The 24166-nt window shown below is 27.1% G+C and overlaps 2 protein-coding genes and 1 long non-coding RNA gene across 3 annotated transcripts; all 3 read right to left on the bottom strand.

The window, feature by feature from the left end:
- Positions 1-8168: 8168 nt before the first annotated feature.
- LOC131655747 (uncharacterized) lies at positions 8169-9066 on the bottom strand. Its single transcript, XM_058925558.1, has one exon. The coding sequence runs from the start codon at positions 8981-8983 to the stop codon at positions 8384-8386; it is 600 nt and encodes a 199-aa protein (XP_058781541.1). The 5' UTR covers positions 8984-9066; the 3' UTR covers positions 8169-8383.
- Positions 9067-14103: 5037 nt separating this feature from the next.
- LOC131655746 (uncharacterized) lies at positions 14104-15060 on the bottom strand. Its single transcript, XM_058925556.1, has one exon. The coding sequence runs from the start codon at positions 14955-14957 to the stop codon at positions 14373-14375; it is 585 nt and encodes a 194-aa protein (XP_058781539.1). The 5' UTR covers positions 14958-15060; the 3' UTR covers positions 14104-14372.
- A 7010-nt stretch (positions 15061-22070) lies between these two features.
- LOC131655745 (uncharacterized) lies at positions 22071-23081 on the bottom strand. Its single transcript, XR_009299870.1, has 2 exons — positions 22624-23081; positions 22071-22514 (listed from the first exon to the last, which is right to left on the bottom strand). It is a non-coding gene; the product is annotated as an uncharacterized LOC131655745 (long non-coding RNA).
- Between the last annotated feature and the right edge of the window lie 1085 nt (positions 23082-24166).

Genomic DNA, 24166 nt, shown 5'->3' with positions numbered 1-24166 from the left:
GGAAATAACTGAAGAGTTAAAGTTTTAATGACTAAATTATAGTATAATTTAATATTCCAATTTAAACGGGCTAAATTGTATATGGTAGTTTATATTCCAATTTTACAGAATGTTTAGTGATTTTTTTAATAAAATTAAATTTGACTGTGTTTTTTATAGTAATAGTTAATTAATGAAATTCCATTTTATTGTGTTTTAAATTATTTTTGACCTATAACTGAAAATTCTTTAGTGAAAATTAATTTATAATATTTAATTTGTTTGTGTTTATATTAAGGGATAATAGTGCATATTTTAAAACCGTATTCTTAATTCTAAAATAATTATCTTATTTGTGAAAGTATCTCTTCACATTTGAATTGGTCCCTTAAACTGACTTATCCCATAATTTATATTTTAAAATAATTCATTTAACAATATTATTATTTTTTATAAGATAATGAATTAATTATTGAATATTTACTGTCATGATGTTTTGCCCAATTTATTATCTCAAAATACTCCTTTTGTAGTCTAATTTGTTAATATCTTTCGTTTTTAATTGTCCAATCTTGGGTAATAATGATAAAATTAAATTGCATAAGAAAATAGGTTGCAATAAATTCTTCTTTTTTCATTGCAAGTTATTCCACCCAGCCATTATCTATAGTAATGATGGCTATTCATAATAATGATGGCCTATAGCATGCATGTGTCACTAGCGTGTAGTAAACTTTTCATACAATGTTTAACTCTTGGTTTTTCTTCCCATTAAATAAAACTATTTCTTTGTTTATTTTATTTTATATAAAAAACTTCTCTAAATATAATTTGAGTTGAGTATGTGGGGTAAACCGCCCTGTTTAACTCGGTCCACGTAAATCCATAAATTTTTATATAACTCTAAGTAGATTAAATTAATATTTATATGACAATTATAATTTCAAATGTTTTTTCACTTTAATTTGTGTATCTTTTATATATATTTATTAACAATCGTTATATATTTATTTATTGCTTCATTAATCTAAACTACTAACAATAACACTATATAATTATACTAAATATAGTTTTATGTATAAATATTATTTATTTTTTTATGTTATTTTTTAAAATATATATAATTATACTAAATATAGTTTTATGTATAAATATTATTTATTTTTTATGGGATTAAAAATCTGCATTCCTTCCAACAACTTTATTCTAATTATTATGGTAGATGTCATTTTTAATTTCTCAACGGAATAAAAATGTGCAACAATTATCGTAGCTTTTAAAACAACACCAATTAAAGTGTAATTTCTCAAGGAATTCTCTGATTCTACAGGCCTGGTTGTTAATCCTCAAAAGTGTAAACTGTTTTGCAGTGGTATGGAGGAAAGCACCATTAAGAACATACAAGAGATTACTGATTTTGGTAGAGGTTGTCTCCCTGTTAGGTACCTTGGTGTACCTCTTGCTAGCAAGAAATTGAACATCATCCACTACCTCCCTTTGATTGAGAAAATCACCAATAGAATCAGTCATTGGTCCTCTAAGCTCCTAAGTATGGCTGGTAGAATCCTTCTGGTCAAAAGTATCTTCTTAGCCATAACTCAATACTGGATGATGTGCTTTCTTATTCCAAAGACTGTTATCCAAAAAATTGATTCCATTTGTAGAGCGTTTGTCTGGACAGGTACGGAGAAAAGCAAGAAAAGTCCTATAGCCTGGAACCGTGTTTGTCGACCTGTGAAGCAAGGTGGCATGAATCTAATAAATATGGAATGCTGGAATAAAGTGGCCATGATGAGGTGTCTTTGGAGCATTAGTATGAAGCTGGATAGTTTATGGATCAAGTGGATGCACACTTATTATGTGAAGAATGATACTATCTGGACTGCCAATATATCTGCTTCTGCATCGTGGATTGCTAAAGCTATTTTGGCTAGAAGGGAGGACATCCAACAACACAGGCAAATCTGGAATGGTATGACTAGCAGAGGGAGGTTCTCCATGAAGAATATGTATGAACAGTTGATGCTAGAAGAGGAACAGGTCAATTGGTGTCATCTTATCCAGCACAATGGTGCGAGGCCTAGAGCCATAGTCTGCTTATGGCTTGTCTGCCATAATCGTTTGGCTACTAAAGCCAGATTGAAACGACTCGGTTTACTACATGAGGACTGTTGTAACCTGTGTGAGGACCACAAAGAGGACATTGACCATTTGCTTACCAAATGCAAAGTTACTAGGAACATTTGGCAGGATGTGTTATCGTGGCTTGAAGTTAAGCGGAACCCTCTGCATTGGCAAGAAGAGATGCAGTGGATTCTTCAGAACACGAAAGGCAAGAGTTTCAGGGCTAGCATGCTGAAGATCGCTGTGGCGGAAACTGTCCATGGTATATGGAGGTTTCGTAATGAGTATACCTTTGGTCTGAATACAAATAAAGATTCTTCTACTGTTGTTCATAGGATCATTGAATCTATAGTCTTTAGAGGTTGGATGAAAGATAAATTTAGAAAGAAATTAGCTTTACTCATGATGTAACTAGTCCATAGAGTTGTTTGTGTTTGTACTTGTACAGTTACTTTTGAAATAATATATATTCTTTTATTTCAAAAAAAAAAAAAAAAAACAACACCAATTACAATTGGGGATTGCTTTTAAGAACATCAATTTACAAGATATCAATTGTCATTAATTTAAATAATCAATTTACAAGATTTTCTAAGATTGCGTTAATGTTTCTAATCTAATATATTTAATATTTAATATTTTTTAAATATTTTCTTCCTTTATTTCAAATGGATGCATTAATGTTTCTAATCAAATATAATTATTATTAGATTTTCTAAATACTTTTTTCTTTTATATAATCATCCTATTTTGCAATTTTTTATTATTGCTATTTCAAATAAAAATATGACTGGTGTCCAAGATTATAAACGAATAATATGTTCAAACTGATCCAATTAAACAATTATTTTCAATTTTGTGAGATAAATATGTGTTATTAATAACTATATTTACATTTATTTTCTATTAGATAATAAAATCATATAATATTAATAGAATCCATAAATTTACAATAAAGAAGAATTTAAAAATTATAGGCATGCCCGACGGGCCGAACCTATTTTTGTGACGGACCGACAAAATATTTACTTAAATTGAACGAATGTTAGAGATCATATGTTTAATGATTTATGAATCTCTATAGCATATAACTTTTAAATTACTACACAAATTTAACAACATAATATTATTCAATTCATTAAATCTAATCAAATTATTAAATCAATATGAGTAATTCTTTAAATTTTCAATGCAGAGATAAAACTTATATTTTGATTTTTTTCAAATTATTTTATAATAATTAATTTTATATTTTGATTTGGTCTCAACAATATGCAAATCATATTTACACTTATTAATATGCAAATCATATTTACACTTATTAATATATAAACTAGCCCATTATTTAAAATATCTTGACTTTTAATAATTATAATTATAATATATTTATTTTGGGAAAGATAGTATATTAATTTTTAATGATGACATTTGTTTTTATATTAAAAAAATCAAATCATTTATATTATATTTGTTATAATAATAAATAGTATATTCATTGATTACTGTAATAGATCTATACATTAGTATTTTCCAACTATTTAAAAAAATGAAAAAAGAGATACTTTTATTATAAAATAATTATCTTATTTTTAATAAAGACTACGAGAAGTGATTTATTTATATAATTTTTTAATTATAATATTCATTTCAATTACATAAACTTTATTCTCTTTTTTTTTTAACTTTTTATTATAATATTCATTTGAATTGAAATATAATTCTTAATGCATATTAATTGTCAGATTTTATTAATATTTTGGACTATTGATTTACCCAATACATTGTTTCACTACTTTTATACAATTAGATTTTACCGTGTGTCATAACAACCGTAAAAAAATAGCACTTATTTTGTATTAAATAGAATGAAATCTTTTTATGTCATATTTTTTTATCTCATTAAACCGTATATGTTTTATTCCATTAATCAGTATATTAATTGTAATTTAATTAATAGTGTATATTAATGATTTATTTCCATATTCTTTCTCAAATTTGTATTAAATTAGAGTTTAACAAATATTTGGATTTGTTTGTCATTTTTTTGATGTTCTTTCAAGTGATTATTCAAATGGGATGAATTAGATTTTAATTATTTTTCCTTTTTTAGTAATAATAAAATACAATAACTATTGATAATTGGGAAGTTTGAAATATCATATTTAATGAGGCCAATTACAATTGATACACTCATTGTTATTCACGTGAAAAAATTATTAGTAAAAAAAAATTTTTAGAAAATTGTAAGAAAATGTCATTGGGAATATGTAGTTTTAGGTGATAATAATTAATCAGTCTTTTTTAGTATTTGCAATTATTACTGTTTTTTAAGAAATTATTCATCTACTGTTATAATAACTACTATCATAATAAAAAAAATCATATGTCTACCAAAATTAATTTCATTTCCAATTTTAATCCGATTTACATGTCTTCAATTATCTTTTTCATCATTAACTCATATTAACACGCCTATATCTTTAATACTTGACAATATTAAAAAGAATCATTATTTTTTTGATGCTACACATTTTTCGATGACAAAGTTTTTCAATATCTAAAAGCAATCATTATGCTTAATTAATCATAAAAAAAAGTAGAATTCAAATATAATATCAATAAACATAACTCTCTACCTTCCATACAATACAAATAAAATAAAAAGTATCTTGACATAATTCAAACCCAAATCGAGAAATCAGAAAAGTATGAAATAATTAAAAAAAACGTACAAAAAAGATTTTATATAGTATTAAAAAGTAAATGCATACAAACATATTCTCATATTTCCAATGCCTTCATTACCTAAACATGCACTATTATAAGATTGACATTAAAATGTTCATTATTTTTATATCCATAAAAAATAGTTGATATTAATTTTAATTTTAATTTATTCCTTTAATATCCATAAAAATATCAAATATTTCGTACAAAGAGAAAGTTGGTATTGACCCTTTTTTTCTATAAAAATTAATTCAATCAATTACATGTAATTTTTTTAATAATTTTTTAAAACAAAAATATCATATATTTGATAAAAATAATATATGATATTATGACATGATACAACGAAAAATAAAATTGACTTGAAAAAATGTTAGCATTTTTATATTTAAATATTAGTATTTTTTATATTAAAATGTTAGCATTTATACTAAAATATGATACAAATATTTGTTAATACAAAGAAAAAAACGAGTGACAAAAAAATTTCTTATGAAAAACACAAATTTATTATTCTTCTTTATATTTAAAACAATAATTTAATATATCAATTATAAATCATATACTTTATGACGATATTGTATGATGCATGTGAACGCAAGATAAATGACTACTTAATTATTTTATTTATTTTTTCTACTATAGTATATATTTTTAATTAAATTAAATTAATATTTATATGAGAATTATAATTTCAAATATTTTTTCTTTTTAATTTGCATATCTTTTATATATATTTATTAATCATCATTATATATTTATTTATTACTTATATCGACTTAGCGTGACCCGTGCGAACGCACGGGTAAATGATTTCTTAATTATTTTCTTTATTTTTCTACTCAAATATACATTTTTCGACGGGACAAAGCTACTTAATGTGTATATATTTTATTTACATTTTTAACCATCATTATATTATATTTATTTACAACTGTGATAGATAAATGCTTAATTATTTCCTTTATTTTTTATATGTACATATTAACCTATAACTGATATTTTTGGAAAAATAAATCTATTAAATATATTGAAATTTTTATTTAAAATAAGTAAAAAGATTTCAAATGCTTATAATAAGATAGGGGTATGAGTGACAATAAACAAAATTTGGACAAAAAAGTTTGGTACCTGTTACCAAATCAAATAAATATAATCACATATATTATATTTATTTATTATTTATAATATTGTGCAATACGTGCGAACGCACGGGTAGATGACTACTCACGATAGATTATAGCTATATTGTATAATGTGTACGAACGCACGGGTAGATGACTACTTAATTATTTTATTTATTTTTTCTACTAAACTATATATTTCTAACTAGATTAAATTAATATTTATTTGACAATTATAATTTCAATTGTTTTTTATTTTTAATTTGTGTATCTTTTATATATATATATATTTATTAACCATCGTTATATATTTATTTATTGTTTATATCGACTTTACGTGACCCGTGCGGGCGCACGGGTCCTTTACTAGTTTACATGTATAATTATTATTTCATTTTGATATGTATTGTATTCAATATTTGACTCTATTACATAAAAGTGGATTAAATTTTTAATTATTTTACTTACGATTATCAAAGTATTCCTTTCTTATTAAAATATATTACAAATCAAAGTTGGAATCTATATATGATGGTATATGCATATCAAATATCTTGAAGTGTATTTTGTGGGTTAAAAAATAAAATCAAAGTTGGAATTTACATATGGTGTTATATCCATATCAAATATCTTGAAGTGTACTTTCTCGATTTAATAATATAATAATCAAATAAAAATAGAAATTTACATTTACATATACAGGCAAAAGAATCTACATATATTATGATATGGCGACTTTCAAGAGACAACCAAACTTAAGAAACAACTGAAAAATATATTTTATTTTTTTAGCAAATGGTTTTTTTTTAATTATTTAGTAGTCATTCTTTATTATATCTCATTATTTTTTATTTTACTTCGGTTTTAAAAAATTTTCATTATCTTTACTTTATACAAATTTGCATAATAAAAGAATTATAATACTATTAACTACATTCATGTTACATAATGAATGAGTTATAAACCTATATATTATAATTATTAATTTTATTAAAAAAATCAATTTGTGGTACACATGTATTTATTAAAATATTTTCAAATTTATAATTTATAGAAGAAAACCACATATGTATATCTTTTAAATAATTATTTTTTATTACAATCTATTAGAATATTAGAACAAGAATTATAAACTCAATTTGATATCTAAATTAAAACTCAGAAAATATATATTTTTTTAATTTAGTTGATACATGAAAAAGTTTTCTTTAATATATGTTAATAAATATTAATAATATAAATAAAATAAAATAAATAGTAGTTAATTTATTCAACAACTATAATTAATTATTTAATTGATTCAAAGAAAATATATTGTTGTATTGAATTGTTTCTTCACAAAATAAAATTTTAATCTAATTTTTTACATTCCTAATAAATTATTATATAGAATAATTATTTGGTCACAATTTTATTAATTCATCTTAAAATTTGAATATTTAAAATAAAAAATTGAATAAATGAATTACTAAAATACATTTTTCACTTTTTTTTTGAACTTCTCATATTTCTCAATCTTGCATTTCAAATGCTTTATTAATTTTTATTACTTTCAACTAATATTATTGATAATTTTAATAACAGCCCACTAATATTGTTAATAATTTTTTAATTTTATTTACTATTAAATTCATATTAAAAAGTGATATATGAAAGTGTTTTTTGTTGTAACTATAAAAATGAATGATAATGTATACTATTACTTTTATTTATTAAAATTTAACTGATACATCATTTCTAAAATTATAAGCATAAAAATAATTAATACATAAATTTTTAATTACGCAAACAACCGCGCATCGCGCGGTTCATAGTCTAGTAACAATAAATAAAAAGATTTAAAAAGGATTGAGAGTTTTTAATTAATAATTTTCTTAAAAGACTTCAAATTTTCTATTGCCAAAAATTTGCTCAGCATATCCCCTAATTATAGTTACACCATTTAAAGAAAATTAATAAGTATCGAATAGAAATTGAAACAATCCCTACAAATATATATTTTATAAATTATATTACCTACGACAATGGATATACATTTGCCAGAAATCTACTAGATCATTCAAACTATTGACTTCTTCATATATAAGAAAATATCATTCGACTTACTCCATTGAATTTGAAACATAAAGTTTGAATTTTACATAAAACACAACCAAGCCCTTGCTCAAGAGGAGATTTAAATTATTGGGACAAGTTTCTATTAAAATGAGAGAAGCCTTAAACTAAATATACAATATACCAATCAATAAAGTTAAAAGATAATGCATTTGCTAAGTCATTTGATAGTTGGCGGAAAAAAAAGAAAGAAGGAAACTCTAATTATATAGAATCACTCTATTATAATTTTGTCAAAAAAATCTATTCAATACAATGATACATGAATCAGTTGATGTTAGTTTATATGTTAATAGCATAATCTTGCATCAAAATCAAAAAGCTTCCAAGGCTGCACCAAGCGCAAAGATATCACAGTCTTCTGCATTGCACCAAGCATTATGATCATGCCCATTTTTACATCCACACTCATTCCAATTATTAAACTTCTTGTTATTTTGCTTCTCCATCTCAGCAACCGAAGACACTTTTACTTTAATCTCTACTTCCACTTCTGGTGTTGTCAACATGACCTCTTTGCAATCACTTCCACTCACCAAATCCATTTTCAACCATTTTTTTAACTCCATGTTTTGTGATTCAAGAATCACCTTCCATGGAATCTCACCTTTTCCAATAAGTTGTGAGCCAAACATCTTCCTTTGTCTTAGTTCCAACACTAGGCTTTGTTGATTAAGGTTTTCCAGAAACTCTTGAGGACAAGAACAATCTAGATTGAAAGACTCATCCCAAAAGGGTACTAATTTGGTAGATACGTTTTTGCTGTTGAGTTTGATTCTTTTGTTGTTCCCTATTGGAAGATAAAACCTTGCAAACAGGTTTTTGGTGGACTTGATGAATTCGACGTTTCGGGCTTGTATTATTTTCAGCTCACAGCTGAAGCTTACATAAGCTTGTACATGGGATGTATCCATTGAAAAATTGAAGTATAACTAGGGGTTTATCTTGTTGCAAAAATAGAGAGAGGAAATTAAAGATAAGGAATATATTTAAGGGGTTTGTTTGAGTTTGAATTTGAGTGTTGTTCTATGTCAAAACATTATATAGTGTGGAAAAAGTTAATTGGAATGCTCTTTTTATGAATATAATATGTGCTAAGTATATTCACTTACTTGTCAAGTATCTCAGTTGTGCTTTTATGGTGAATATTTTAACACCAGCTTAATCTTAAGTCATTCACATGAGATTATATCGAAGATTATCTGTATTAAAAAAAATCTTTAGAATCTAAAAAGGTTAGATTTTCCAATAGAGTAACAAAGTAAGAGTATCTTGATGCAAATCCTAAAGGTATGAGATAAGAATAAAAGGCTTCAATGCTGGCCTCAACTCACAGTCACAGCCATAAAATAAAGCTTGAATCCTAGTAGGCTTTCTTGTATAATTAATTAACTCGTTGCAGTAATGCACATATTAATTACTACTTTAAAACATTGCAAAATTTTCCTACCACTCATCTAGCATACAAAAACAAAGTGTGTGACATGTAATTCCATCGTAACGTTAATGTTATTTCTTTATTAAATAAATGTTAATGCTAGTATTATCTTAAAATACTCTTTATTTTCATTGACTTAATGAACCATTGCAATATCATTTTCTTTTGGTATTTTTAAAGCAATCCTAAATTTTTGTGACTAACTAGAAGACTTATTTCCTTTCTTCATCCACTCTCTTTTTATTTTTATTTTTTTCTACATCCACTAAAGAGAGGTAGTTTTAGGGTCAATTTTTATCTAAATTACTTCTCTAAATTCATTCGTTTTCCTTTCCTTTTCATTCAAATAAGGAAATTCACATACATTTTTAGTTTTTTCCTTCGTAATTTCGTCGCCTTAGTGCGACGTTGTGTTGGTCGTCGTCTTATTGCAGTGTTATTTTGTTTTCTCGTCCTGATGATGTGTTTGTTCGGTGCTAATTGATAAATTAGTTTCGACTCAGTGCATATTTGATCAATGATTTTGACATCATCAATGCTGCAGACTCGAAGACATGAGTATTCTGAGTATTTCAATTTCATCACATTTATAGGCTTTATAAAATTTGTAGGCATTTTGTCATTATATGCTATTAACATGAGCATTGTGAGTTTGTTCGCAGATTCGTCCTTTTCAATTTATAGCAACTTTGAATTTGTATTATTCGATGTATTCAATCAATTTGAATGAATTCGTTTTTAGTAAAAAAAAAAAACCCTAAACTTTGACTCGTACAAAGATAGTTAGAGATGGCTCGAATGTGTACCAACATACTATGGATTGGATCAACCAGCACACTCACCTTGAAAATGATTGCGATGCTTACTATAATAGCTAGCACACCAAAATACAGTGAGAAAAATAGTTGTTTATTTGCCTTTTGTGAAGCAATTTGTGTTTGTCTAATGTGATAGATCGTCTACTTCAATCAAACTTGTGGTCAAAATGGTTTTTAAAAAGTGGATGTATCTGTAATATTGTTTATGCGGCAGTATGCACAATGGTATTGCACTGCAAATTACCTTCAAATTTTAAATTACATCGGCTACAGTATGGTAACTGATGAGAAATAAACCCACAATAACAAATCAATACTTTGAATGGACCCGTGCTTCACAACAGATGAGAACACATCATTAAAGTCGACTCATTCTTTCGGACTGAACCTCCTAGAAACCAATCTTGCCTTGTATCTCTTCGACATTAATCATTTTATTCCTTCCTTAACCTTGAAAATCCACTTACAACAGACTAACCTGGCTCCTGAAGGTTTGTCGATCAGCTCCCAAGTGTTATTATCATGGAGAGATTTCATCTCATCATTCGTGGCCTTCATCCATTCAGTCTTATTTCGACTCCTCACAGCTTCTTGTAGTCTCTTGGTTCTTTATCAAGGACCTAACTTGCATAGATTAAGGCAAACACTTTGATATCTATATAACCAAGTCTTTGAGGTGGCGTAATGACTCATCTCGATCTATCTCTAGCCAGTAGGTAGTCATTATCATTCTCCTCATCTTCATCAATTTAACTTGGGCTTCTTCTTCGACTTCATATGGGTTATGCAATTCAACTTCACTATGCTCCACCTCAACATAAATCTCTTCCTGTTCCAGGTCTTCTTCAGAGATTTCTATGTTTTAACCAACTTCATCAGTTTTCTTGAATGCCATTTCTGCTTCATTGAAAAGTACACCTCGACTTGTGATACACCTCTTGGGACCTAGCTATAGGCACCATAGCCTATAAAATCTAACTCTTTCAGGGTACCCCATGAGCATAGGCTACACAACCAAATACTCTAAGTCTGTTGAGATTAGGTGGATGTCTCGACTACGTTTTTCATATGTCTTCATCCCTAAGGCAGTTGAGGGACATCTATTTATCAAATATGTTGCTGTTGATACAACCTTAACCCAAAACACCTTCTTCAATTCAACACTAACCAACATGCATTTAACTCTTTCCAGGATGATTTGATTAAGCCTTTCAGCTAAACCATTTTGCTAGGGAGTACCTGCAGTAGTTTCGTGCCTGGCAATACCATACACAACAAAATAGCCGTTGAACGAATCATTGCAAAATTCAAGACCATTGTCTCTTCTTAACCTCTTGACTTTCTTGTCAGTTTGATTTTCAACCAAAGTCTTCCAACATTTGAATTTATCAATAGATTCATCCTTAGTCTTCTGAATAAATACCCACAGTTTTCGTGAATAATCATCAACTATGGATAGAAAATACTTTCCACATAAATGTGAAGGACACCCTGCAGGCCCTCAAAGATCAGCTTGAATGTAATCAAGGGATCCATGTGTTCTTTTTTTACATTTGTTAAACATGACCCTACAAAATTTACCAAATACATAAGGTTTTCAAACTCCGTCTTTTTGACTTTGTCACGACATAATAGATTTTGTTTTGACAATTTGACTAGGCCTCTTTCAATGACGAGGCCAAGTCTCTTGTGCCATAGATCAGTCTTCGAGATAGGTTTTATAGATACCACATCTGCTGAACCACTTACAGCCTCAACCTCATGGGTATACATGCCTTTCCTTTTGATGCCTCTCAAGAATTCCTTCGACCCATTCATTATACCTTGCTCTCTTTTGAAAACATATCCTTTCTTGTCAAATTCACCAAGATAAATCAAATTTCTCTTCAGATCAGCTACATACCCGACACCAGTCAATAACTTTATTACCCATCATAGAGCTTTAATCTTACAGATTCAATTTCTACAATCTTGCAGGCTTTGTGGTTTCCCATCAGCACTGATCCACTACCATGATCACAACATTCCTCAAACACATCTTTGTTTGGAGTCATGTTCAAAGTGCAACTAGAATCTAATTTCCATTCTTTGCAAGAATTTCTGCTCAAAACTACAAGAACATTAGATGGTTCAAAATCATCTTGAACAATGGTTGCAATACCATTGTCCTTACCACCATAATTATTCTATCAATCAAGGAACAAATTTCGTGTGTGACCCTCATTCTTACAGCGATAACATGTAACTGTAGAAGTATCACCACCATAAGATTTCTTCGCACCTTTACCATTATTCTTTTCAAACTTACCATCTTTCTTCGAGAATTTTCCTTTAATAGACAAACCTTCACCAACAGACAACAGGGCGAATTAAACTTCTCCAAAGGTCAAGGAATCTCTTCCATACAAGAGAGTTTCTTTGAAGTGAGCATGAGAACATGGTAAATCACACAACAACAACAACGCTCGATCTTCATTATCGATCTTGACATTGATATTTTCAAGATCAAGAATCAGCTTATTAAACATATCCAATTGCCCAGTCAATATTCTGTCTTTATTCATCTTGAATGAATACAGAGCTTTCTTCAAGTAAAAGTAATTGACCAACGATTTGATCATGTACAAACTTTCAATTTTCGTCCATACTCCCACCACCATCTTATCCTTCGAAATCTACCAGAGAACCTTATCACCAAGGCTCAATACGATGGTATTGTGGACTTTCTCTACCATCGTCGTTTTCTCCTTCTCCGTTAGCGCATCATCCTTGGTTGCGGCTCCCTTCAACGCTTCTAGGAAACCCTACTGAACCACTAGGACTTGCACCTTCAAGCGCCACAAACCGAAATAATTCATACTAGTGAATTTCTCAATCTCACACTTCATAGACGACACCTTTTTCTCCATGCTCACTGCACTAGTTTGTTGTAATAGAGTTCTGTCAAGAACAAACAAAACTATGAGAAAGATTGAGTTTCTTGAACAAACACAAAAAACCCTATTAGGTTTTCACGAAAGAGAGAGAAGACAGAAGAAGAGGAAATCAAGATGGGTTGTAACTGGTTTACCGTTTACTTAATCAATAAGGATTCAAAGATAACAAGTGAATAACAACAACCAACCTCTCTCAATAACCTGAGAGAACTAGTCTATTTATAGACTACTTAGATAACATAAGCTACAAGCTAATTTAAGTAAATAGGCAGAACAAATAGTCTCAATTCGATATGCTAACAATTCTAGCATTTCGACTACTGCATGCTTGAGCATACTTCAACTACAACATGCATGACTTCGACATCAACATGTAAACAAACTTCGACAACATGCTTAATCTCTGTCGAACCAAGAAGCTAACCTTGTCGAGACTAGAGTTTGATTCAAAATTTCACAAAGAAGATATAAAATTCCCCAAACTTGTAAGAACCTTGAGGATCAACAACAAATATATGACAACAAATAGAACAAATAAAGACACGAGAGAACATCGATATATTAACGTGGAAAACCCCTCAATATGAGAGTAAAAGCCATGAGTCGTCCAGACCAAAGAATAAACTCCACTATAATCAAATAATGGTACAAGAGAGTCTTAAAGTGATTCACAAACTAATGCTAATAACCGCAAAATCATAAAGCAAACTAACTTACAAATAGGAATAAGCTGAAAAATTACCCAAATCTGCAGCTTTAGTGTGAATCAGATATTTCTAATTTTAGACTTCTTTTTGAAGATCCGAATGGTCAAAAGGTAGATACAAATGTTGCAAACCTTCCCTCCAAATTTAAGTTCGTTCTGGCAGTTAACGATTTTAAAATCGTCAAATTAGTGAAACTAGTTGCAGAAAAACGGGAATAATGTTCTCTCCTTTTTTCTCTTTTTTAAAGTCTTCTTTTTTTTGTCTCTCTATCTTAAAAAAAAAAACTCAATATTCATGTATAATCAATATCCATTATAATTGCCAAAAAAACCTATTCATTACATTGATACAAAAATTAGTTGATGTTAGTTCGTATATGCACATGGCATAATCTTGCATCAAAATCAAAAAGCCTCCAAAGTTGCACCAAACGCAAATGTATCACAATCTTCTGCGTTGCACCAAGCATTATGATCATGTCCATTTTTACATCCACACTCATTCCAATTATTAAACCTCCTTTTATTTTGCTTCTCCATCTCAGCAACTGAAGACACTCTTACTTTAATCTCCACTTCCACTTCTGGTGTTGTCAACATAACCTCTTTGCAATCACTTCCACTCATCAAATCCATTTTCAACCATTTTTTTAACTCCATGTTTTGTGATTCAAAAATCACCTTCCATGGAATCTCACCTTTTCCAATAAGTTGTGAGCCCCACATCTTCTTCTGCCTTAGCTCCAACACAAGGCTTTGTTGATTAAGCTTTTCCAAGAACTCTAGGGGACAAGAGCAATCTAGATTAAAAGACTCGTCCCAAAATTGTCCTAGTTTGGCAGAAACATTTTTGCTGTTGAGTTGAATTCTTTTGTTGTTTCCTATAGGAAGATAAATCCTGACAAACAAGTTTTTGGTGGACTTGATGAATTCAATGTTTCGGGCTTGTAATATTCTCAGTTCGCAGCTGAAGTTTGCATAAGTATCCATTGAAAAATTGAAGTATAATAACTAAGACTCTATCTTGTTATGTGTTTGCAAGAAAAAGGAGGGGAAATTTAAGCTTAAGAATGTATTTGGGTTTGTTTGATTTTGAATCTATGCGATACATATTATATAGTGTGAAAAAAGTAAATCGGAATGCTTTCTTTTGTGTGAATATAATATATGTTAAGTGTATTGGAAAGCACTTACATAGTATTGTATAATATTGTCAAGTATCTCCAATGTGATTTTTTGTGTGAATATTTTAACACGAGCTTAATCTTAAAATGATTCATGTGAGATTGTGTAGAAGATTATATGTATTAAAGAAAATATTTAGAATCACGAAAGATTGGATTTTCCAATTTGGCACTATCTAGTAAGCATTCTCATCTTGATGCATTCAGTAACTTGGATAATAAAGGTATAAGATAAGAATAAAAGGCCTGAAAGCTGGACTCAACTAGCAGCCATCAGAAAAGCGTGAACTCTAGTAAGCATTCTAATCTAGTTAACTCACTAGTTGTTATAATGCACATATAATAATTACTCTTTATTTTGGTTGCCATTAATGAAAAACATTACAATATACTTTTCTTTTGGCTTTTCTAAAGCAATATTGAGGGGGAGAAATTACGTTACACTTTGACCCGTACAGAGATAGTAAGAGTCAAGAGATGGATAGACCAGCATACTCACCATGAAAGCCAATTCGATGCTTACCAAATTACCTTGAACAAACCTTAATCTTCTTTCCTTGTATTAAACTAGTAACTAACCCGTGCGTTCGCACGGGTTCTGGTACGGGACGCGCATTTGTTTTAAATTTATACCTTTTAATAGAAAAATGTCTGATATCCGTAAAAAAATAAATTGAATCTATAGAAGAATGTCTGGTATCCGTGAAAAAATAATAATTGAATGGATAAAAAAATGTCTGGTACCCGTGAAAAAAATAATAATTGAATGTATAGAAAAATGTCTGGTACCCGTGAAAAAAATAATAATTGAATATATAGAAAAATGTCTGGTACCCGTGAAAAATAATAATTAAATGTATAAAAAAATGCCTGGTACCCGTGGAAAAAATAATAATTGAATGTATAGAAAAAAATCGGTACCCGTAAAAATATTTAGATCAATAAGATCATTTTATAAAAAAAACTTAGAAATTTAACTAAAATGACATATATTTTTATAAACACTTTTAAATATCTATGAAATGTGCATTTTTTTATATATGTGTATCAGTTATACAAATATTAATAATTAATTTCTATGTGTACTTATTATACAATTATAATACAAGTTGGTATCCAACTACCATCACTATTATAATTCATCCAGGGTATTGCTTTTTATTCCAGAGAAAATTAAATCATTTTATCTAATCATTTAATAAAAATAATAAATTTATTAGAATAATTATTTTAATTTGAAGATAAAATTTTTCTCTCCTTTGTTGGTATAACATAAAATCTATTTAAGTTTATGATATTTAATATTTTCCTTTGAAGATAAAGTGTTTCTCTCTTAAACAATTTCTCATATATAATAATATTTTCTAATAATAATATAAAACAATTATTATCATTACTGATTATTATCATCAATTATTAACTATTAAAACAAATATGATCATCAACTCAAAAAAGTAGAGTAAAAAATAATGGAAAGATTTGATTTTAATTAGTTAAAATATTTAAAATTGATACCACAGAATCAAATAATTAAAACAATAAAATTGATAGCATATAATTATTATTTTATTAAAATACAATTGTTATTTTCAAAAAATATAATGTAATTTCTCGATGCAAAGTACAACAAAATTAAAATTGGTACTTATTTGATTAATGTATTTTTAAGGGATAATTCGTTCCATATTAAAAGTGATACTTATTTAAAATGAGAATATAGTAGCAACAGTGACATGAAGATTGGTAAATGTGAACAAAATGATATATAATATATTAATGCAAGGAGATATCATTTTCTATAGGGAAGCTCCTCTCTGGATGCTGTATCTCTTAGGGAAGGATAGTAGTGATAGTTTTAGTTCTAGATCTGTTCTGTTGTAGTTTCTTGTGTTTTCGGGCTTAGGCCCTCCTTTATACCAAAAAAAAAAGAAGAAAGCATAGCAACATCATGAGATGTGTGTTGTGTAGAAATAAAACCTAACTTTAATAAGCCTATCTTCCCACGTGATCATTACTATTAAAAAAATACATTGATGTCCTCACATCACATTGAAATTTCTTTTTTCTGTCTTTGATCGATTCCACTTCTTTGTATTATTTCTTTTATTCTCACACCAGTTAATTCATTTACACTAAGTAATAAAATATTATATTTAAAAAATCATGTTGTCTTTTCTTTTTGGTAAACATGAATATACTTATAATTACCATAAATATCAAATATTTGATATTAAATTAAAATAAATCACACAATAATTGTAAAAAAAATTGGGTGGGATATGGATAAATTACTTTAAGATGACGTGTCTTAGTGGATTCCAAAAAAACTCAAAAATGGGTTGCACGGAGATGCTCTTAGTATCAAATTCATTAAAGGACTATTATGATAGGAAATGATAAAAAATTTAAAAACAATCATTAATTATCCCCCTCATAAATTATAGAAGGTTAAGTAATAGAAATATTTGAATTTAATTAATTAAAAAATTTTGATTGGAAAGATTGAGTACGTTTTTAGAGAAAGTTGTATTGGGAAGGTAAATAACACTTAATATATTTGTTCAACCCTACTTAATATTTTGGTTCGTATAGAATTGTCCAATCATACTTAATATTTATACAATCATTCTATATATTTTTTTCTTTAAAACTTTATATTTATAATATTGTTTTTTTATAAGTATAATATTTTTTCAATATTATAAAAAAAACATGTGAGAGTTATATTTAAGTTAGTTAAAATGTATTCCGATAATTTTAAAAAAATATTTTAATATGTAATACATTGTTTTATTCCCATAAAAGAAAAGTTAACCTTTCAATATGACACTATCAACTGAAATTTATTCCTAATAAAATATATTTACAATTTTTTCATAAATTATTTCATAGTAAATAGACTTTAATGTATTAATATCAAATAATTACTATAATATTATAAATTAATTACATGTTAATTACATTAATTGAAAGTTATCGTTTTACTATATATATTTATAGAAAAAAATTAATTTTATTGTAAAGTAAATTATAATTCTATATCAATATATTGAAGTCCATTTAAAACACTAAAAATATGATATTAATACAAAAGTAATATGAAAAATTTAATTCATATTAGCAAATGTGAAAATTTAATTCATACAAATATGAAAAATATGATTTACGACTTGACTTTACGTATCTTTTCTATCTGTATTTTTTTTTTAGAGTTACTTTTAAATGTGATAGACATTGTTTCAATTCATATTTATACAAATATACAAATATTCATACATTTTAATTTAATTAATTTTTCATTTATGAAATCATTAAAATTTGAGCACATCATGCTAAATGCTAAGAACGTATTGCACTTGCATCAATAAAGTTAAACAAATTGTGATACCCGTGTGTACAATTTACAAATACAAAACTTGTGTATATTTCACTTTTAAAATTGAGAACCACCAATATCAATATAATGTTTTTTTAACAATAAATTAAAGTGGTAATATTTTATGGCAAAAATAACATAGAAGAGTCATAGTGGGGGGTCACACCCACAACCTTCTAGTATACCCTAAATAACATATTATTAACGGGTCTCTTATTAAGCATATAAAAATGTATATTTAAATTATGAGGGGCTGGGTCTGGTAATAAAAGAGAGATACCTATAATTCCAACCGCTGATAAAATAAAATAAAAATATATCGTATTTTGCTGATGCTAAACAACTATTAGTTTTATTATAGGATATCAATTTGACTATTGTATTTTTCAATAGGGTTAATACCTATTTTCCCCCCTGCCATATAGGCGACATTTGAAAAACCCCCTGCAAAACAAAAGTTGCAAGAATTCCCCTAACATTTGAAGATTCTCTCATTTTAAACCTTCGTCAGATCCAGTCATCCAAAATGCTTACGTGGCATGTATTTTTTTGATTTTTTTAATTTTTTTCGTTGACTGGATAGCCCAGGTGGCTTTTTTATTTTATTTATTTATTAATTTTAATTCCATGTGGCAATTATTATTATTATTTTATTGTCAAGTTGTTAAAATGCTAAATATTAAAGCTAAAAAACATGGTCTCAATGGGAGTTGAACCCATGACACCAAACTTACTAAAAGCACAACGTTACCACTCAGCTGCAGCTTTGTTCTTGTCATTTAGTTGCCTTTGCTAATACTTAATAGATTCTGAAAACGTTATTATAAACCAAAGAATCATAGTTAATTGCTATTTAAAACGTTATTATAAACCAAAGAATCATAATTAATAATAGATACTTTTATATGGTTCAGTTAGTATAAACTAAATTATTAATTATTATATAAAACATAAAAATATTTTTATATGGTTTAGTTAGTATAAACTAAATTAATTATATTAATTAATTTAAAACTAGTTTAATTAATCTAGTTAAATTAAAACTAGTTAAAATATAAATGCAGTATGCTATTTAATTAGTTATAAATATAATAATGTTTTAAATATAATATAACTGCACTATGCTATATAATATAAATGCAGTATGCTATTTAATAACGTTATAAATATAATAACGTTTTAAATATAATAACTAAATTTAATTAAAACTAGTTATTTAATTATAATAACGTTTTAAATATTAATGTACTAAGATTAATATTTAAACTAATTTATGTAATTAAAAATAAACCAAATTAAAACTAAACTAAATTAATTATATTAATATAGTTAAATTAAAACTAGTAAAACCTATTTAAATTAAAATGCAGTATGCTACTAATACCATTCAAAATGTTCAATGAACAAAATAGACCAATGGCTTAGTGAACAAAACATTTTTATTTAATAATTAAAACGTATGTTTTTATTTAATATTTAAATACATTTTATTTAATTTAATACATTTTAATTGTATTTGTTTAATAACTTTAAATATTAAATAAAAAATATTTTAATACATTTTTATTTAATAATTAAAACGTGTGTTTTTATTTAATATTTAAATACATTTTATTTAATTTAATACGTTTTAATTATTTATTTACAAATTTAAACGAATACAATTTAAAACTATAATTAAAAAAAAATATTGTTGTAAATATTAAAATCAAATAATAAATATTAAAAAAAATACATTTTTGTAATAATTAAAAATGAAAATAATAAATAATTGAAATAAAAATAAATATTTTAAAAAAATAAAAAAATTAAGTAAAATAGTAAAAAGATTACAGAAAAAATAAATAAAAAAACAGAAAAATGAAAAAATGAAAAAAAATTGTTAGAAAACATAACATGAATATTTAAATTACTGTAAGAGAATATTATAAGATTTATTCGAAGCATTAAAAAGACAAGTTAAATCAAGTGGCCTAGTGGTTTCAGCCTTGTGTTGGTATATTGATGGTGTGGGTTCAACTCCCACCAAAGAAAAATTTTTGGGCATTAATATGCTTTCTAATATAAACTAAGAATTTATATAATAAAAAATGCTTACTTGGCAATAAAAATAATAAATAAATAATATAAAAAGCCACATGGGCTATCCAGTCAACAAAAAAAATTAAAAAAATCAAAAAAATACATGCCACGCAAGCATTTTGGATGACTGGATCTGACGAAGGTTTAAAATGAGAGAATCTTCAAATGTTAGGGGAATTCTTGCAACTTTTTTTTTTGCAGGGGGTTTTTCAAATGTCGCCTATATGGCAGGGGGGAAAATAGGTATTAACCCTTTTCAATATGATATTAATCTTTCATAATTAATTTTCTGTTCTTTTTTCTTCCTTCATTCTGTCATTTCACTGTCCAATTCTCCATCAAAAACTATTATGTCTATCAAAGACCATTATTACTTGTCATTTCACTGTCCAATTCTCCATCAAAAACCATTATTACTGCTCATCTCTCTTCCATCAAGGACCATTATTATTCTTCATCTCTCTCCTCAGGCTATCCATATGTGTTGCCTCTTTATTGGTCATTTTCAAATTCTCACTTATCTTTTAAGATTTCTCCTCATTTCTCATTTTTCATTCAAAACCACACAACAACTTCATCAAAAAAACCCAAAAAATCAAACCAAACACAAAAAAAAAAAAAACTAACTAAAAACACAAAAAAATTAAAATCAAAGAGGTTATTAAAACATTCCTAAGATAAACATCTCTGCAAAAAAAAAAAAAGGAAACTATATGCCATATAAAATCAAATATTTGTTTAGAAATACCATAATTTGATACAAATAATAATAGAAATTCCAAAATACATCATTACATAACATTTCAAATAAGACTACCACCATATTTGCCTCCACAGAATATCTTCCACCGCAAAATACAAACTGTGGTAAGATCGTCGAAAACGCCATAGAAGCCATCGAAAACACTATAGTCGTCGCAACACATAAACCAACCGAAATCGCATAAAACATTTCAAGAAATCAAACCATCAAATCAAATAAAAAAGAACTTGTTTTACTCACCCCAACGTCCACTTCTAACTCCATAGTGAAATCTACTTAGACTTTCTCTGCTTTCTTTTCATCTCAGTTAAAATTGAAGCTCCATAGTGAAATCTACTTAGACTTTCTCTACTTTCTTTTTGTCTCTGTTAAAACTGAAGTTTTTATCAGTTTATGATAACTAAAAAAATGTATGGTTAACATAACAAAGAATCTTCAAATACAATAAAAAATTATTATAAAGTAGAAGATTTCTTCATATTATCACATAGTATTTAATTTGACAGCAACGCTTATTTATCAACTTTCTTACCAATAAAGTATAAATTTCACATTCACAAGAAACTTAGCTCCAACTAAATAAAAAATAATCTTTTTCACTGGTTTCCCTGGAATAGAAAGAGATCTGAACAATCCAGATGAATTTTTGAGTAATAAATGCAAATCAATTCAAAAAATATATGAGATTGAAAAATAAATAAATAAATAAATCCATATGAATGTTATTGATTTGTAGGGTTTGTATCAATGTTACAGAAAATGAGAAGAAAACACAACAACCATTTCATCAATAATCATCACTTTCACCATTGTCTGTAATATTGAAAGCCAACAAATACTTAAAAGTAAATATTGGTTCTCCAAAGTTGAAAACCTAAACAGATCAAATAAAAGAGAATATTTTATTAACATTGTTTTCTTGTACAAAAAATCATTAAATAAATCTAAACTTAGGGTTTAAGGGGAATAAGTTAATAACAAAACCTAAACTGAAGAAATCACACATAAAGCATTTCAAATCCAACCACCACCATGATCGCCATCGGAAACATGTTATCGCTGCAACAGATCTACCATTATCAAAATGCCTACCACCGTAAAATAGCCTGAAATGTCATAGCCGCCGCCAAAGTTTTGTAGATCTAAGCCGAGATGGATAAAATAGTACAAATCATGAAATTTATACTAAAAACATAACTTGAAAAACTTTGAGCATCATTAAACAAAATAAAAGAAACTATAAAACCATACCTGAAGTAGAACAAAATAAACTTCTAAACAATGAAGTAAGACTTGGAAAAAAAATATGTAATGGGATATTGTTAAATAAAGATGAGTAAATTTAAACAAAAAAATTGATGAAAAGCTGGGAACATATTTGAGAAAAAGTGAAGGAAGATAGAGAGGATTGGAGAAAAAAAGAGAGAAAGAGAAAAAATTGAAAATTTAGGAAAGAGAATGAGAGAGAAAAAGGAAGAGAGATGTGTAGTGTTTCTATCAGAAAGTTAATTAATATATTAGATTGAAAAGCTTGTGCCTTTGCATGTACATTATAAAAAATGAACCCGTGCAGAACATATTGGGAGAAGCAAGACTTAAGCATGTGAAGTGGAGGAAGCAATGCTGATCAACGAAGGAAGCCACGTGGATCAACTACAGACCAAAGGGGTATATCGGTACTTTCAAGAACATTAACCTTTCTTATATTGTAGATTTAAAGTGTGAAAATATAGAGAAGAAATTATTAGAGTCTACTTTTGATCTTTATTAAGAGATTGGTCAAATTTCCTAAATTGCCCTTCCTTCGAAAATAACTTTCACTGTTTTCGCCTTTGTAATCGGATGGAGCACCCCTTATGATCCTTTTTAATTCCATTGCATATTAAAAAAAAAAATTAGACATTTTGGTAACTAAAAAAATAATCCTTTATTTTTTCATTTTTTTGATTTCTTGCACCAAGTGTTCCACTTTCATTGATTCACACACTTTCTACAACATAATACACTACCTCACTCTTTTTTTTCTCTATCTCTTTACTCTGTCTCTTCAATACATAACTATTACTATCTCCATTCCTTTTTATAAGAGACAATTCACTTTTTAGATTCATTGAATAATCATTGTATCTAGTCTATAAACAGACCAAATACACTGGTTATTCAATGAACCTAAAAAATGACTTGTCTCTTATAAAAAAGAGCGGAGGTAGTACCATTCTAGAAAGTGACGAAGAAAAACAAATATAAATACTCTCTCTCTTTAAAATATTGATCTTATAATTTTTTTTTAACATAGTATTATCATTATTATTTTGTAAATATATCTTCTAACTTATACTCAGGATCAATTCAATATTATTTATTTTCTATTATTTGTCATGCTATGAATTCCCTAATGTATAAAAATAATATCTTAATATTTTTTTTTTGTTTTTAAAGTTTTTACTTTCTGTAAAATATTAAAATAGTTTAGTTAATTTGTCAAATATTTAATCATGCGTTGCCTTTCTTAATGGAAACTTCACATCTCAGTTTTTTATCACACGATTTTATCATCTCAATTTTATACAAATTTAATGTGTCATAAACCACCAAAATTAAAACAGATAACTCCTCATTCAATGTCATAATTAAATGTTTTAGTATAAAATAAAAACAATATATCCTAATAAATTCAAAGAGTTATTGTGTTTTTTAATTATTGATAATATGTTCTCGGTTTTTCATTTTTTTTCTAACTCACATGTTCTTTTTTTATATGGTTATTTAATATAGTTGAATTTTTATGATTATT

Source organism: Vicia villosa, linkage group LG3, assembly GCF_029867415.1.
Source record: "Vicia villosa cultivar HV-30 ecotype Madison, WI linkage group LG3, Vvil1.0, whole genome shotgun sequence".
Lineage (NCBI taxonomy): Eukaryota > Viridiplantae > Streptophyta > Magnoliopsida > Fabales > Fabaceae > Vicia > Vicia villosa.
Note: the sequence above shows the minus strand (reverse complement) of the source record. Positions and strands in the feature narration are given on the sequence as shown.